This window comes from Mauremys mutica, chromosome 1 (genome assembly GCF_020497125.1).
Source record: "Mauremys mutica isolate MM-2020 ecotype Southern chromosome 1, ASM2049712v1, whole genome shotgun sequence".
NCBI classification, from domain to species: Eukaryota; Metazoa; Chordata; order Testudines; family Geoemydidae; genus Mauremys; species Mauremys mutica.
The window spans coordinates 164,446,421-164,464,968 of record NC_059072.1 but is presented as its reverse complement, the minus strand read 5'-3'; the positions used below and the strand labels follow the sequence as shown (position 1 = coordinate 164,464,968).

General features: G+C 43.5%; 2 protein-coding genes across 6 annotated transcripts in view; one reads left to right on the top strand and one right to left on the bottom strand.

The window, feature by feature from the left end:
* Positions 1-5,014, top strand: part of COL8A1 (collagen type VIII alpha 1 chain) — a 137,502-nt gene extending 132,488 nt beyond the window's left edge. For all 3 annotated transcript variants that reach the window (XM_045008485.1, XM_045008475.1, XM_045008491.1), the window contains one exon: positions 1,418-5,014. In XM_045008485.1, the coding sequence (XP_044864420.1) occupies positions 1,418-3,324 (1,907 nt within the window). In that variant the 3' untranslated portion in view covers positions 3,325-5,014. The remainder of the gene's footprint in view (positions 1-1,417) is intronic.
* Positions 5,015-6,023: 1,009 nt separating this feature from the next.
* Positions 6,024-18,548, bottom strand: part of ST3GAL6 (ST3 beta-galactoside alpha-2,3-sialyltransferase 6) — an 83,928-nt gene continuing 71,403 nt past the window's right edge. For all 3 annotated transcript variants that reach the window (XM_045001725.1, XM_045001724.1, XM_045001726.1), the window contains exons 10-11: positions 15,378-15,530; positions 6,024-11,126 (exon numbers count right to left, since the gene is read on the bottom strand). In XM_045001725.1, the coding sequence (XP_044857660.1) occupies positions 11,046-11,126; positions 15,378-15,530 (234 nt within the window). In that variant the 3' untranslated portion in view covers positions 6,024-11,045. The remainder of the gene's footprint in view (positions 11,127-15,377; positions 15,531-18,548) is intronic.

Genomic DNA, 18,548 nt, shown 5'->3' with positions numbered 1-18,548 from the left:
GTGCATGTGTAGGGAATTCACGGGGGGAGGGGGTGTGTGTTAAGAATTCCCTTTATGTTCCTACATGGGCTGTGCACATGCTGTTTCCCTCTCACCCATGCACACGAGTGAGTGGGGAGGGGGCAGTGCTTTGACTCCACCCTCCCCAAAGCACCAGCCAGAATAGCTGAGCAGGTGCACAGGGTGTTATTGTTTGCTGCTGATATACGTCAACAAATCACTAACACCCAGCACCCCACTTCTGAAACAAGGGAGAAGCAGGGCAGGAATTATGCCTCCCAGAGGTACAATTCCTTCCCTGTGTTGCTACCTATTTCCTCATACACAGGCCTGTGGCAAAGCTACAGTCGAGCCCTGACTAGTTTGATGCATTGAGCCAATACAGATTATTAAATTGTGTATCAAATCAGTTTAGATCTTTTAAAATGAAAGGGCACAACATTCAGAGGCAGAAAAGAACGGGGATATGGGGCCATGAGAGGCAAAAATGGGTGATTTAAGGTTAATGGGGTAGAAAAGATTAAGAATGCCAGATTTAAGGATAATGCTGAAGATATCAAACTGGTAAATACCTTTTTCTGGTTTTCATTGGTTGAGTTAAATTCTTAACATCTCACTATACATTTTTGTATATAGCTGGCTGCCATCAGTGCTGAAATACATTGACTTACTAAAAATGCATAGACTTAAGAAGTCTCACATAAAAGTGTGTTTGGCTATTTTGCTTATCAACCCAGGAAAAGCTATCCCAGGAAAAGCACTTTTTTTTTGCTGGTATAAGCTGTTTCTCCACTGGAAGAGATTTGTCAGCATAGCTACAATGGTATAGCTATACCATTTATACCATTTAAGTGTAAACTAAGTATCAGAGGGGTAGCTGTGTTAGTCTGGATCTGGAAAAGCAGCAGAGTGTCCTGTGGCACCTTATAGACTAACAGACGTATTGGAGCATGAGCTTTCGTGGGTGAATACCCACTTCGTCGAATGTAAACTAAGTCATCGTAAGTCATCAACTAGAGGGGTGACATATTTATAACAAAATAAAGAACTACTCAAAATTCAAGGTTTTTGGCATTTCATCACAGACTTGAAAGTTGGCCCATATATATGTGGAAAATTGACCTAAGGTGTGGATAGGTTTTACATAAAAATTAAGGGAAGATTTTGAGGGGAAAATAACTATTTCACTTATACTATGAATAAAGTGAAATTTGGGGTGCACAAAATCATTCAGAACAATAAAAGTGCCATGCTTAATTCTAATCAACAACAACTGGGCCATGAGGTGGTAGTACCTAGTGTATCTACCACAAAACCAAGCAATATCTACACGAGACCAAGCTATTTAAACTGCATACATGAATTCCAATAAAGCTAAAATTATGGTTCATCTCTCTCTTTCTTTTCTTAAAAACAGAAATTCCATTAGCCAGTTTGAGAGGTGAGCAAGGTCCCCCTGGTGAGCCTGGACCAAGAGGGCCACCAGGGGCCCCAGGTTTACCAGGTCATGGAGTGCCAGGAGCCAAAGGAAAACCAGGTCCACAAGGATATCCAGGAATAGGCAAACCAGGTATGCCTGGAATGCCTGGAAAACCAGGAGCAATGGGGCTCCCTGGGTCAAGAGGTGAGATGGGACCAAAGGGAGAGATTGGGCCTATGGGAATACCAGGGCTACAGGGACCACCAGGGCCTCCTGGACTGCCTGGAATAGGAAAACCGGGTGTTCAAGGATTACCAGGGCAACCAGGAGTAAAGGGTGAACCAGGAATGAAAGGACCACCAGGACTCCCGGGGCTTCAAGGGCCTAAAGGAGAAAAAGGCATTGGGATTCCAGGTTTACCAGGGTTAAAAGGTCCACCTGGGTTACCTGGCCCTCCAGGTCCAGTTGGACTCCCAGGAATAGGCAAACCAGGAATGATTGGGTTTCCAGGACCACAGGGACCTATAGGTAAACCAGGACTTCCAGGTGAACAAGGGCCACAAGGTCTTCTTGGGGCACCTGGGATTCAAGGTCCACCTGGCCTTCCAGGTGTTGGAAAACCAGGTCAAGATGGAATCCCAGGCCAGCCTGGATTCCCAGGTGGAAAGGGGGAACAAGGCTTGCCGGGTTTACCAGGGCCCCCAGGCCTACCGGGGATTGGGAAACCAGGATTTCCTGGGCCTAAAGGTGATCGTGGCATGGGTGGGTTCCCTGGAGCACTGGGGCCTAAAGGTGAGAAAGGGCACATGGGTCCTCCTGGCATGGGTGGGCCTCCCGGGGAGCCAGGTCAACCAGGATTACCAGGAGTAATGGGGCCATCTGGTGCTGTTGGTTTCCCAGGACCAAAAGGAGAAGGTGGACCTGTAGGACCTCAAGGACCTATTGGTCCAAAAGGTGAACCTGGCCTACAAGGTTTCCCAGGAAAGCCAGGTTTTCCTGGGGAAGTAGGACCCCCAGGTCTTAGAGGACTACCTGGTCCAATGGGACCAAAGGGAGAAGCTGGTCACAAAGGTTTGCCAGGCCTGCCTGGTGTTCCTGGGCAATTAGGACCTAAAGGGGAACCTGGAATCCCCGGTGATCAAGGCCAACAAGGTCCATCTGGAATCCCAGGTATCACAGGACCCAGTGGCCCAATCGGACCACCTGGACTTCCAGGACCTAAAGGAGAATCGGGTGTACCTGGTCCACCAGGCTTTCCAGGGATAGGGAAACCTGGTGTTTCAGGGCTGCAAGGACCACCAGGAAAACCTGGGGCACTTGGTCCACCTGGCCAGCCGGGTCTCCAGGGTCCTCCAGGGCCTCCAGGTCCACCTGGTCCTCCAGTAATAATCCCACCCACCCCACCAGCCATTGGACAATATTTGCCAGAGATGGGGCCTGGCATTGATGGAGTGAAGACCCCACCTGGCTATATGGGCAAGAAAGGCAAGAATGGCGGTGCTGTCTACGAAATGCCTGCATTCACAGCGGAACTCACCACACCCTTCCCACGGGTCGGGGTGCCTGTGAAATTCGACAAACTTCTCTACAATGGCAGGCAGAACTATAACCCACTGACTGGTATCTTCACCTGTGAGATCCCTGGGATTTACTACTTTGCCTACCATGTTCACTGTAAAGGGGCCAGCGTCTGGGTAGCTTTGTACAAGAACAATGAGCCACTGATGTATACATACGATGAATATAAAAAAGGTTTCCTGGACCAAGCTTCTGGAAGCACCGTCATTCAGCTGATGCCTGGCGACAAAGTTTATATTCAGATGCCATCTGAACAGGCAGCGGGACTCTATGCTGGGCAGTATGTTCACTCATCTTTCTCAGGATATTTATTGTATCCTATGTAAAAACAAAACAAAACAAAAAACAAACAAACCCCCCAGACAAAATCACAACTCTTTTCCTCTGCTTCAAACTTTTATACCATTGAAAGATGCATTTACTGACAGTTTTAGATCTCTCTTGTTCAACAAATAAAACACAAAGTTTCACATTATGCACAGCTTGTTATAAAAATGGTGTGCTTCAGGTTCATAACAGTTGTTCTGTATCCAATGGGGACATATTAGCTGTACATTATATATTTCTGTGATACCATACTTACTTCATTTCATTCACAATAACGCAGTATTAAGGGTCAAATCTTGCATACATCACTCACTCCTGTTGCCTATTTAACTGAACATTGATCTAAAGTGTGAGATGAAAAGATAACTTAAAATAAACAGAATGTATCAGTATGAAATGATCTGATTAGATATATAAAGTTTGAGTAATGATTTTTTTTTAAAAGCAGGTTTTATCTAAACCTGCACCATAAGCAAAGATTCTCTTAGCTGAAATCCTTCTTTTCCCCACATACAGTATCACAGGACAGTTTCTTCTAATAAAACACTTAAGATGGAAAAGAATGTCAGCACAAGAGACTTTTAATTCACTGCTAGCTGAGGGCTTTATCCAAACAGCCATTGGAATCAAAAGGAAAATTGCCATCGACTTCAGGGGCCAATAGATCAACCCCTAATAGCGCAGCATTCAAGAAGCCTCCATAGATATATTTACAAAGCAGAAGGTAGACATGGTGGACTTGAGATATGGTTTTAGTCTAATGACTTTAGCTATGTTATGCCAAATTATTAAAATAATGTAGCATTTTGGCCAACGAACGTCAGTGCCGTATAAAGACATGCACTTTCCCATACCTTTGGTAAGAAACTGCATTGTTTGGCTTTTAAGAGAATGCGCTTGTTCTGGGATTCAGCCAAAATTAGCTTGTTAATGAACGTACAGCAAAAGTGGCATTTGCTCTGTTTGCTAAATAATAAATAAACTGGTTTGAGATTGTCCAATAATTTGCATCAGTAATAAGGATCAAGCAAACTCTTTTACTTTTGTCTCATTTCCATTGTGTGTGGGTGCTGAGAGGTGTTGGTGGCCTCTGATATACAGGAGGTCAGACTAGATAATCTAATGGTCCCTACTGGCCTTAAACTCTATGACTCATCTGAGAACAATTTCATTTAATGTAATAACTGATTTCCAGTTCTTTTTATTTATGTTTTGTTACCGATTGCCTAAGTTTGTATATGAGCATACATAGGCATCAAATGTGTGTGTGTGGGGGGGGAGAGCAACATTTTTACAAGGTACTGTCTGTTCAACAATGGTGCTAATCTCACAGCAAAAAATTAATTACTGAGATTTAAAAATATCTTAATACTGTACTTTTCTGTGTTTCCCTTTTCAGTGTTGCACAACACACTATTGCATTAGTTTAAAAGTAGGCTGAACACATCTTCTATGTCTTGACTAATGCAACCCTATTTAATTCAAAATGAACTAGGAACTTCCATGCAGAAAAAAAAAAAGATTTAACTGGCATGACCATTATTTAAATACAGAGTTTAATGCAGTGTATTACCAACACAGCACTGCAATGACTGTAGTGCGGTGCGTGATCTCAGATATTTTATGGAATGTTGGTGGCAATGGAGAGTTTACCAGACACTGGTGACTTTGGTGAGTTTCCAGAATATGTATGAGATATGTCAATAGCAAATAATTTTTGTATTTAAATTTTTTGTACTGATTTGAAAAAAATATCTTATTAAATATCTAAAAAATAAAAAAAGTTTCCCTTTATTAACAGAATGACTAGAAAGAAAGTTTGAAGCATCAAATTCGCATTTTGGAGCAAAAGGACACTCAGAATCTATTAAAAATAAGCCAGTGTGAATGATGATCTACAAAGGACATTCTTTTTTTGCCGAGCTTACTATTAATCTATATTACAAAGAAACCAGTGTAATCGCAGAACATTTACCAATAGATGGTGCCTCTAGAATCCTGAATGTGGTAATATGCAAATATCACTCTGAGAAAACACCACTGGCATTCTTACATAGGCCTTAATCCTGCATGGCCTTGCTTGATGCACAGCAGTGTGTTGTGGAGGCTGAGAGAGAGAGAGAGAGAAAGAGAGAGAGAGTTTAAGCATAGTACTGGTTGGTGTGGAGAACTACGTACCTTGCTTGAAAACACAGGTTGAAAAAAGAGTGGAGCATAGGAACAAAGGGGATGTGCCTTGAGAGAGACAAGCTTAAGTATGATCCTCATCATTTTGGGTGGGCATTTAGTGACAGTCTCCTTTTAAGCCTTGAACCTACCAATAGGCATAAATATACTGTGGGCTACACAGCATGCTGCTGAGGATGGGCCATCAGACTGGGAGTCAGGAGATCTGAATTCTGTTCCCAATCTGCCATTGTAGAACAGAGTTTACTCACCAAACTGGCATGGAGTGGGAAACAAACAATCTTATACTGAAATGGACCAGCAGCAAATCCCTGGTTCCTTGATTGTTCAGACAGAGACCAGAGAAGAAATTTTAATTCTCACAGATGATTCCCTCATGTGCTCTTGGGGCAGGGCAGCCCCTTACTAATGGAAAAATGTAATGTCACAATCTAACACAAAACGTCAAAACTAAAATGAATGGGTCTGCATATTCATTCATGGTGGATTTTATTTTCTTCTTTTTGATCAGAGTCACACTCAGAATCCCTAAAACCACAAACTGAAGAAAGGGCTTTTTCTTTTCCAAACTCAAATTCATGGGGGAAAAGTGAAAAAAACCGAACAGCACTGAAGCATTAAACAATATGTTCCTTAGTATTTCTCTCTGTGCTTTTCCTTTGAAGTCTCTCGTGAGCTGCTTCTTTCCTCAAGCTCTTCCTATTGAGCTCCCAGACACTACTCATGAAGATTAAAAACTCATGAAAACATTGCCTCTAAGAGAATTTTTTTCTTTGACACAATTTACCATCACCAACCGTGACAACATTTTGCTTAGCATAGCGTAGTTGAAACCTGATTTGCATAAAGTGTAATTCTTCCCCAAAAGAGTGATTTTGCCCTGCCCTTCAATTTTGAGAAAGCAAAAGCTGCCAGTTCTGATAGAATGTATCACTTTTGCACTATGCTCCAGCTCATGTTAAAGTAACATGGATGGCACTTTCCCTCACTGTTTCTCTACCCACCACCATAGAAACTTGACATCTCTTTTGTTAAATTAAATATGTCAACTGAACGCCAGTGATAGATCCACTATACATCATTTATATAGTGCTGTAATGAGGACTAGCGCTGTGATTTGCTAAAATGTGCCTGAAGAGGGCAGTATCCTTAAAACTGATTTATTATATGGAAAATAATCTGACAATATTCAAAACTTCACTTAACATACTCGTTAACAGCCAATGATTGTCAAAATAAAGCTTGTATTAAAAGGCACATAAAAATCAAGCCAAACAGCAAATGAAATCAAATATTTACTGAAACCAGAAAAACAAAACATTGATTTTTCACATTCTTAAAATTATACACTTTATTTAAACACAGACACACAAACAACACCCCTGCTCCTATGTTTTAGGTTAAGAAAATATTTAAAGGTGCCCTTTAGGGGTATTTGAAAAAAAGATAAGTATACTAATGCGTACATAACAAGACACATCACATATTAATTATTAAACTCTTCTTGTCATTCCAAAATAGGAACAATATATTTTCAATTGAAATGTAATCTACAGATGTGCATTAAACACTCACAGATTCATCCTTAGTGCATTAATCTATAACTTGCCTTTTAGTTACATCTCAGAATTGCCCTTAATTGTTACAGTTGAAGTACTGCAGCTGACAGAAGGAAAATGGAAATTCATTAATATTTGGCACAGTTATGCTGGCACTGTACATGGAAGTACAGCTTGCAGTACCCTGGAATTCATACATTGAAGACTCCAACTTGTGCTGCTGCAGCTATCAAATTAAAAAGCAGCTTTCAATAGAGTGGCCCATTGTAGATTCTGTACCCTCTAGACCAAATGAGAATGAAAGCAAATCTTAGAAAAAGATCCTGCTTTAGTTGCTCAATTTATTTTTAAAGAGAAAAATCTCAAGCCAAGTTGGAATAACAGTGGCACAGGTTAACCTTAAAAATGAGTGTTATATTTAAAACAGACACCATGATTCTGATTCTCCACTACCTAGCACCTTGTGTATTTACATCTGTGCAACATGGGCGCAAAACACTACTATTCTGATTTGAAATCACGCTGTATCAGTATTCCCTGGGTGTAAATGACTGCGCTGAGTACATGGCAGTGGAGAAACAGGTCCAATGTACACAGAATTCTATAAAGCCTGCATTATGCTACCAAAAAATCGTTGTCATAATTATTTCACTGCTTAGTATCAAAGATAAAATTACTTACCCATAAATGATGCTTTCTGAAGACAGTACCCTCTGCTCTATGTATTTAGCATTCAGACCATGTATTAGGGGAGCTCTGAAAGCGTAACTTTGCTCTCTTTGCATTCCCTCACAACCATCTCCCCCTTTCCGGTTGTCACCATTTGGCGATGTGTGTATAGTTTAAGTGAATAACGAGACTGTCACAAACCCCAATTGTCAGCTCTTATGGCTGAAACCTACCAATAACTTATTACTAGGTCTCCAAACAAACAAAAAACCTTATGACAGGAACTTAAGAAAAGATGTAGGTGGATGAGAGTAGATTTATGGACGATACCAATTTGAAGAACAAGTGTAGATGAGGAACTAATCACTTCTCCAAAGCTATGTGTTGCTACATCCTTTCTTCAATGAGGAAGAAGGTGGAGAGGAAAGGAAAGAGAAATGACAAAGATAAATATCAGGGTACTCTCAAAAAGAAAGGGAAAATTATATAGCTAATTTTGGAAAGCGATCCTGTAATACTAAACGCTGACACTTTGATACAGTTGGACACTTTGGTACAAGTCTGTACTGCCTACATTCTACCAGAACGTAACGGGTTCTATACAGATACTTAAGAGACCTCATGTAGTTGTACCAGCATGAGGCTGCCACATTCTTAGTTTTATAAGGTAGAATTTTCACTTTTGGCCTAACTCTGTTTCCACTGAAGTGGGAGTTTTACCAATGTCTTCAAGGGCAGCAGAGTTAGGCCAACGGTGATGCTGAATGCTTTTTGAAAGCCGCACACGTAGTAATTACATAAAAACCTCTCTCAACAGCACTAGACACATAAAAATAATGACTGTAGTTCTGATGCAACTTCCTCATGGTTTTCTTTCCACACAGACAAGCCTTTTAAATTAATTGAAATAAATGCTGGCCAGTTTCAAGAGGTCTTGTGACAAACAATGTATCAGTTTGTGTAAGGGCCTAAAAATGATGGCAGTGTGGAGATGAGAAAAATAGTGGAAACATGATTAACAGAGCAAGAGCCTCAATATCACCTTCTAAAGACATTTGGAATTACTCAAAATCATCATGTCCTTACAAAATGTAGTATGATGTGGCCTCACTAGAGCCTAAGCCTGACTAATCCAACAAGCTTAATCTGAGACCATCAAGGGTAAAAAAAATATATAGCACTCCTTAGAACCAAGCAGCTTAAAAAAAAAAAAAAAAAAAAAAAAAAAAGAGGGTGAGACTCAATTTTTTTTTTTAATACTTGTAACAATTCTGACAGACAGAAATAGAAAATGGGTAATAGAAAATCTTTGACCACTCCACTCTCATCTAAACCAGGTATTTGTTTACTTTTACATTTATGATGCTAGGAAATTGTGATCAATACTCTATAGCACAATTCAGTCTTTTGCTTCATGCCCTCATTTCTGAAGAACGTAATCCTGTGGTCCCAGTTTGTTAGATTAATCTCTGTTCAAATTAATATATACTGCTGTGGAATATTGGATTATTTTATCCACTTTCAAAATTCTTTTGAAGCATACTTCTTTGTGATTTTCTGATTCCTAGAAGATTGATCAATTGACCACAGAGTTTTAAAACATACCTTTCATGACTAATGTACCTTATAGGATGATTAGAATGGAATTTTACTTTGCCACTTAGACCTTCATAGCTCCTCGCGACATTCTCAAGCAGATTTCACTTAGAGCTACCATGGACATCTCGGAGACAACTGATTCACAATATATGACCATCCCACCAAATATCTTATAGCTAAAGATCCTGAGTAAAAAAATTCAAAAGACCCTAAGTTACTTAGAAGTCTAGGCCCCATTTTCAGAATGACTTAGGCACTTAGGACTTTGGATTTAGGCTCCAAAGTACCTAAATCACTTTTGAAAATAGGGTTTAGTCTCCTAAATCATTTAGGTGCTTTTGAAACTGTTACCCTCTCTCTCTCTCTCTCTCTCATACACGCACCCCCCCCCCCCCCACACACACACACACTGCCTAAAACTCAAGAGAACAGGAAAAAAGAAAAGGAAAGGAGGACAAAGGAATTGCCAGATAAAAACAAAATTGTAACTCCCAGAATTGGTCAATGTGTGTCTCAGATGCTGCTTTGCTCACAATATAAAAGATAATTGGTACATGTGATGATTTGTTGGTGCTCTTGAAACCCTTCACAGTTACCTGTTATGGTGAGGGGAACTGTGCTGAAGGGAACTGTGCTGTTTTGGAAAATACATCTTCATCTTTGGGAGAATAAGAAGTGTCAAGGCCTCCAGAGTATGTGTGTTTGGGGAGGGGGAGGGAAATCTATGCATCAAAGACATTTTGTTTAAAATAAATTTTAATTTACAAACTCAAGATTCTAGTTCATATTCATTGGGGAGTTCTGGTTGCGAATCCATCTTAAAATGGTCAATACTGCACAATGGTGCCAAGACAACTCAAATATTTAAAACTCTTCTAGAACTCCACAGTTTAAAGGAGATTGTGCTTACCTCTTAAAGATGAATTCAGTGCTTGTGAAATAAATCAGACTGGCAGCACTGAGAACAAATGTATCCATAAATTAGATACAGCACGAGCAGCATCAATCCAGACTTCCCCACACTGTTATACCAGTGGATCTCCAACCCAGGTGTACACATGCTACATCCAGGAGTCCATGGGCAGTTTAGTCTGGGGTCGGTTTGTTGAGACAGACAACAAGAAAACACCAGCCTGTGTGAATTATGAAGGTGATTTTCTATGATATGGACATCTGCCCAGGTGGACTGAGATTAAAATGCACTTTATATACTGTACAGCTACTAGATACCCTTCAGATAGTAATGATTTGCAGATACACTTATCCCAAATTGTTTTCAAACCAGAACAGAGAGGTGAAAGACTTTGTATCCCTTTATCAATTATCTCATAGCCTTCCAAGTCTCTGGGCAACAGGAAAGGAAGATACGGAAAAGAAATCAGTTGCTGAAAAAATTTCTTATTGTTAAATAAATGGTGTGCATCATATTTTTATATATCCCTGATATTTTTTAGCTGAAGGTCGTATTTTTTCATAATTAAATAGATTCACAGAAATCAGTTCACTCTAGTTGTGTGCCAGGAGATAGCGACAATCATCATCAGTCTTAGACAGTGGAACTCCGCTACCACCACCTTTATGAGGCATCTGTGCTTCTTTTAAATATTTCTGTAACAGATATGGCATTTAAAAAATAAAAATACAGTACAAAAAATAAAATCTATCTTGTTGAAAATAGTGATCATTCTTCCATTGTCTATTCAGTCTCATGTCAAGCTGACCACAAACTGCTTATCTATAAGCGACTTCAGAAACTTTTGCTCAGCAATGATGTTGTGGTATCCATTCTAAAGGGGGGGGGGGGAGAACAAGACAAAATCAAATTGTTACTGCAAGCAACAAACGTACACTCTTTTCCATGAATCAAATGGGTTACTTAGACAATACTATAGCCAGAATCTTTTGTGGAAAGGACTCATACACTTATAGGCAATGCCTACTCTGCACACCATTGGTGACAGCATATAGTGTACACGTAGCTACACGCTGCAGTGAAAAGCAGGCTATGTCCACACTGCAGCGCATAGCTACATGTCAGTGAAAGGCTCTGGAAGGGGGAGGCGGCAGGGAAAGTTCTCCTCCTGCCAGAGGCTTTCCTCACTGGCAGAGTCTTTACCTGTGACAGTAAAAGGCCCGAGCAGCAGGACACTACGTTGCTAAAAAATAGCAGTGTAGACAGGGAGACCCGGCTTGGGTTAGTAGAGAGCTATGTACAGCATGTACTCAGGTGTGTCCATACTATACACCTCTACCCCAATATAATGTGACCCAATATAACACGAATTTGGATATAATGCGGTAAAGCAGTGCTCGGGGGGGGGGGGGGGGAGAGCACACTCCAGTGGATCAAAGCAAGTTCGATATAACACGGTTTCACCTATAACAAGGGGAGGTTTTTTGGCTCCCAAGGACAGCGTTCTATCGGGGTAGAGGTGTACCTGCCTAAACTGTCCTTCACTGGCTACACTGCTACATATACCCTTGCTGGGGTGCATCCTGTGTATGTATTCTACAGCCACTGAAAGAAGCGTGCAGTGTGGATATATCCAAAGTCTGAGGAATAGCCTCCCCAGGGAAGTGGTGGAAGTCAAAACCAGACTAGACCCATATTACAAACTCTACTGCAGGGAATAATCTATCAGTGGCAGAGAGATGGACTGGGTGTGAGCTCAGAGGCCTCTTCCATCACTAACTTCCAGGATTACACACCATGCTTATATGAAATATAAATATAAACATTTAGAAAACTTATTTCTACATAAAGAATCGGAAAAGAATTTATTTTTAAAGCTCCACCTGATTTCATGAATTGTGCGCATAGGAATTTTTGGCAGGTCTGTGTCCTGTCTGTCAGTCTCTAGCCAATACATCAAAAACAACCCCTCCCTCCAAATTCCAATCTATCTCCTCTTCCTCGGCCCCAATCCAAAACCTACTGAAGTACATGGAAGTCTTTTCACTGACTTCAGTTTGTTTTGGATCAGGCCCTACACAAACCTGCAAAATCCTGTGGGGACAGACTAGGGGTTTTCTGACTCTTCTGTGTGTCTGTGGAAAAAACCCACCTAGGGAAATCCTCAGCTGATTGGCCATCTGTTTTTCCTCATTCACTGCCTCTTGTACAACAGCAGCTAACACTGCTCCTGTCAAGCAGAGCTCTGCCTGTCTCCTCAGGAGCAAACAGAAAATTTCAGATAGGGCAGAGTGTAGAGCAGGAGTGGGCAAACTTTTTGGCCTGAGGGCCCGTCGGGTTTCGGAAATTGTATGGAGGGCTGGTTAGGGAAGGCTGTGCCTCCCCAAACAGCAAGGCGTGGCCTGGCCCCTGCCCCCGAACCCCCCCATGCTTCTCGCCTCCTGAAAGCCCCCCCCGGGACCCCTGCCCCACCTACCCCCCCCGTCCCCTGACCACCCCTGGAACCCCCACTCCTGACTGCCCCCCACCGCCCTATCCAACCCCTCCTCTCATTTCTGACTGCCCCCCTGGAACCCCTGCCCATGACTGCCCCCTGCTGCACAATCCAACCCCCCCCCTCCTTCCTGACTGCACCCCAGGACCCTTGCACCCATTCAAACCCCGCCCCCGTTCCCCACCCTGACTGCCCTGACCCCTATCCACACCCCTGCCCCCTGAACCAGGGCTGCCCAAAGGATTCGGGGGGCCCCCGTTGCTGAATTGCCGCCAAAGACCCAGCACTTCGGCAGCGGGTCTTCAGGGCGGAAGGCCCCCCCGTGGCGGGTCTTCGGGGCACTTTGGCGGCGGGTCCCGGAGCAGAAGGACCCCCCGCCTCTGAATTGCCGCCAAAGACCCAGAGCGGAAGAAGCTCCAGCGGCCCGGAGCGAATGAAGGACCCTGCTTCAGGGGCCCCGAAAAACTCTCATGGGGGCCCTGGGGCAAATTGCCCCACTTGCCCGCCCCCCCGGGCGGCCCTGCCCTGAACACCACCCCAAACTCCCCTGCCCTCTACCCAACCCCACCTGCTCCCTGCCCCTTTACTGCGCTGCCTGGAGCGCTGGTGGCTGGTGGCGCTACAGCCACGCCACCGCACAGAGCACCGGGTCAGGCCGGGCTCTGCAGCTGCGCTGCCCGGCAGCCCAGAGCATTGTGCCTGCAGCATGGCGTGCTGAGGCTGCAGGGGAGGGGGAACAATGGGGGAGGGGCTGGGGGCAAGCCTCCCGGGGCAGGAGCTCAGGGGCCATGCAGGAGGGTCCTGAGGGATGGATGTGGCCCACAGGCTGTAGTTTGCCCACCTCTGGTGTAGAGAAAAGTAGCTGCTGGCCCAAATAATTTCCACAAGAGGGCAGGAAGGAGCACTAAAACCCCCAGCAGCTCAAGGCCAGCTCTGCTCTTTGCTCCTTGGTTCCTTCTGACAGAAACCTGCCTGGCAGGAAAGTTTTGAAATCTGCCTCTCTTCCATTGGAAGATTTGTTGAAGCCTAATTTTCTTCTTTGACATGATTCCTGGACTACTGCATGGGGGGAAGCAGTAAACTCCCTCTGGGGCACCTGGCATTGGCCACTGTCAGAAGACAGGATACTGGGCTAGATGGACCTTTGGTCTGATCCAGTACGGCCATTCTTATGATGCGATATATCTTGATTTTGGTAAGGCTTTGACAGAGTCCCACATGACATTTCCACAAGTAAACTAGGGAAATGTGATCTAGATGACATCGACTATAACGTGGATGTACAACTGGTTGAAAGACCATACTCAAAGAATAGTTATCAATGGTTCGCTGTCAAACTGGGAGGGTGTATCTAGTAGGGTCTCACAGGGGTCGGTCTTGGTTCCATTCAATATTTTCATTAATGTGTTGGATAGTGGAATGGAAAGTGTGGTTATAAAATGAGTAGATGACACCAAGCTGGGAGGGGTTGCAAGTACTTTAGAGAACAGGATTAGAATTCAAAACAACCTTGACAAACTGGGGAATTGGTCTGAAATCAACAAGATGAAATTTCATAAAGACAAGGGCACAGTATTAAACTTAGGAAAACAAAATCAAATGCACAACTACAAAATGGGGAATAACTGGCTAGGTGATAGTACTGCTCAAAAGGATCTAGGGATTACAGTGGATCACAAGTTGATGTGAGCCAGGAGTCATTCTGGTTGCACCCCTGATATGAGCCAACAATGTGATGCAGTTGTGAAAATGGTGAATATTGTTCAGGGGTGTATTAACAGGAACATTAAATGGAAGACCTGAGGTAACTGTCCCACTCTACTCTGCACTTGTGAGATCCCCACTGAAGTATTGTGTCCAATTCAGGATGCTACACTTTACGAAAGATGTGGACAAATTGGAATGAGTCTAGAGGAGAGCAACAAAAAATGATACAAGGTTTAGAAAACCTGTCCTATGAGGAAAGGTTAAAAAACCCAGGCACATTTAGTCTTGAGAAAAGAAGACTGAGGGGGACCTAATAGTCTTTAAATGCATTAGGGGCTGTTATAAAGAGGATGGAGATCAATTGTTCTCATCTACCTTCCTGGGACATGGAGAAGTAATGGGCTTAATCTGCAGCAAGGGAGATTTAGATTAGACTTTGGAAGAATGTTCTAAACATAAGGGTCATTAAGCTGTGGAATAGGTTACCAAGGGAGGTTGTGGAATCCCACCAATTGGAGGTTTTTAAGAACAGGTTAGAGAAACACCTACCCAGGATGGTCTAGTTAAGTTTACTTAGTCCTGGCTCAGTGTGGGAAGATGGACAAGGTGACCTCTCAAGGTCCCTCCCAGCTCTATATTTCTGCAGAATGTGTCAGTTTTGACGAATTGGCATTTTCCAACAGAAAAACATTCCATTGGAAAACGTCTGACCAGCTCCACCCATTTTACAGAAAGGGAAACTGAGGCAGGATAAAGTGATTTGCCTAACACCAAAAAGCCAATCAGTACTAGAGCCAGGAATAGAACTCAAGACTTTCTGACTCCTAAACCATGCTCATTCTTTCAGATCATCGTGTCTCCCAATTTATTAGCACAACACTATTTTTCTCTAAGCATTTCCCATAAAAGAAAATAGTACATTACCTCAATCATCGCAGACATGGTCTCATTGCCATAATAGTGCAAAGAACTGTTTCGGTCAGTGAAGTTGTACTTAAAGCCTGCCAGGTGAACTTCATTGCATATGTGAAATGCCAGTGTGATGGCAATTAGCCCTGTTGTAGGATGTTGGGGTTTCTAAAAGCACAAACAAACAAATATAATTGTCATCTTGCTATAAGGAGACAAACTCAAGAGTGGGGGTTTTAACAATAACATAAAACCCACTAATGACTCTGCAGTACTAAAATGTTGGCAACATTGCTAAAAGTAGCTCTGAGCTTTTTCAGAACTGGAAATTTCAGAAAGAAAGAAAGAAATATTTCTTCTTGAAGAAAAATAGTCAAGAGTGATGAACTTGTTTATGTCCAAAAATGTCCCTCCTCTAGAAGTAGACCCAGCAACATATATCCACACCATACAAGCCAAAATATCACTTTGTACATTAAAGATAATTATGAGCAGTGTCCAGTTTTTAATTCTGAAGAGCCAATTAAAATGTATTACCAGAGCAGAGGAAGACTATTTGAATATTCAGTTCGTTGTTACTGCTGGATCTATCTGATGATCTATTGCAGTGGTCTCCAACCTTTTTACGCCCAAGATCACTTTTTGAATTTAAGGGCAACCCAGGATCTACCCCACCCCTTCACCAAAGCCCTGCCCTGCTCACGCCACCCCCCACTCTCTCCATTGCTCACTCTTCCCCACTCTCAGTCCCTTTCATTGGGCTGGGGTAGGAGGTTGGGGTTCAGGAGGGGGTGCGGGCTCTGGGCTGGGGCCAAGGGGTTTGCTGTGTGGGAGGGGGCTCTGGGCTAAGCCTGGGGCAGGGATGCAGAAGGGGGTGCTGGATCAATCCTGCATAGGCAGGGAGAGGGACTGGACAGCGTAATGGATAGATGGATCTTTTCCATTCCTTATTTCTATGAAACTGGCTTCTGAAGACTGGAAGAGATGCCTTAAGCTCATATAGATAGGGCCAAAAATATTTTTCATTAGCACATCATATTGAGATATTCTGATTTCCTAAACATTTGGTTTAGAGGAGTGAAGAAGTCTTACTTTATAACACTTCACATTTGTAGAACATTGCCACAAAGTTTGATGGCATTTTTATGATAAACCTATGTAAGAGTAAATATGCTCCATAAGGGCTTTAATATTCAGTTCTTTTGTAAGTGGAAATCAGAATCAGAGAACAGAACCATTATCTACGTGGAACTTTATCAAGTTACAGTATACTCTGAAAATAAGATTAATTTACAATACACAGCAGGGCCGCCCAGAGGATTCCGGGAGCCTGGGGTCTTCGGCGGCGGGGGGCCCTTCCGTTCCGGGACCCGCCGCCAAAGTGCCCCGAAGACCCGCGGCAGGGCCCCCCCCCCCCACTGCCGAATTACCGCCGAAGCGGGACCCGCCGCCGAAGTGCAGCCTGGTCTTCGGCGGTAATTCGGCGGCGGGGGGCCCCCACCGCGGGTCTTCAGGGCACTTCGGCGGCGGGTCCCTGAACGGAAGGCCCCCCCCACCGCCGAATTACCGCTGAAGACCAAGCTGAACTTTGGCGGCGGGTCCCGCTTCGGTGGTAATTCGCCAGTGGGGGGTCCTTCCGCCCCGGAGCGGAAGGACCCCCCGCCAGCGAAGACCGGGAGCGGACGAAGCTCCTGGGCCCGGCCCCACAAGAGTTTTCCGGGCCCCCCAGAGCGAGTGAAGGACCCCGCTCCAGGGGCCCCAAAAAACTCTCGTGGGGGGCCCTATGGGGCCCGGGGCAAATTGCCCCTCTTGCCCCACCCTCTGGGCGGCCCTGATACACAGAGTGGTTGCCTCATGGTCCTGCAAATAAAGAAAATAACTTTCTGCCTCGGGCCATTTAGATCATGAGTTTAGTGGGAAGACTCAAATCCCTCTGTCATTCACATCTTAAATTTCCCATACCCTTTAGTGCTATGGTCACAATGTTTGTTCTGGAGAGGTCCAAGACAGGCATGGCAGGTATGTTGTAAATCAGGAATGAACTGAATTGATGGACGTATGGAGAATCTGACATAGAACTTGACCTGACTCTGTCTTTGACTTTCATGATCACCAAGTGCACACAAAATGAGTTAAACGTATAAAATATACTCTCATCTCCCAACAGTTTCAGAGCAGCACAACCACCAGTAATATTTAGCTGTAAAAAAAGACAACCCTCCAACAAGTAAAACTATTTCTGTGGATTTTGCTGAACTAAAGTTTTGTCAATTAAATACTGATCTGGTCAGGCTCAGAATTTGACCAAATATAAAAAAACTGTCATCAGCTGTTAAGAAAATTCTCTCCAGATTCTAGACCCCTTTTAGCATAGACCATTCTGAGAGCCAGACATTTAACAGGAATAGGCTTATGAATGACCTGGTAATATTTTAGCATTGCTGCTGACAAGGCAGCCGTACAGGGGAGCACATATGGTTTTATAATTGCTACTTCTAGAACTGTGTTAATGTTGTGGGCAATGCTATATGACATTGTGCTGGAATATGAACAAAAAGATGGAAAGCAACGTTGGCATAATAGAAAAGATCAAAACTGGATGGAAAAGAAACATTACTGTTCAACATGTATATTCAGAAAAAGAGGGATTGAAAAACTTAAAAATTATGACCTGGATTGCTCCTTCCCACAGATGTACCTGCGGGAGAGGGCCTGGTGGATGCAAGATTCCATGAGGAACTCCTCAAAGAATTTTCCTTGGATCACTCTCTCAGGGATGAAACATGGGGGTGTTTACACTCTTACCGCCCTCCTCCCATGGAACAGAAAACAAGTGGGTCCCCATAACCAACGCTGCCCTCTGGGAGCCATGTGAGACTGCCCCTTCTTGGAGTGGCTCTATGCCTCTATACCAATACCAAGATCACAAGTCTCCATCTGGCTCACTGACAGCATGGCTTCACAGATGTCCCAGCTGTTGTTTCTGTCCCCTATGGCCACCTTTAAGGGGGAGAACATTTCATAACATGGAGTTCACAAAGCCACGGGGCTTTCTGTGGGTAGGATGACCAGATAGCCAGTGTGAAAAATCAGGACAAGGGGTATGGGGTAATAGGTGCCTACATAAGACAAAGCCCCAAATATCAGGACTGTCCCTATAAAATCAGGACATCTAGTCACCCTATC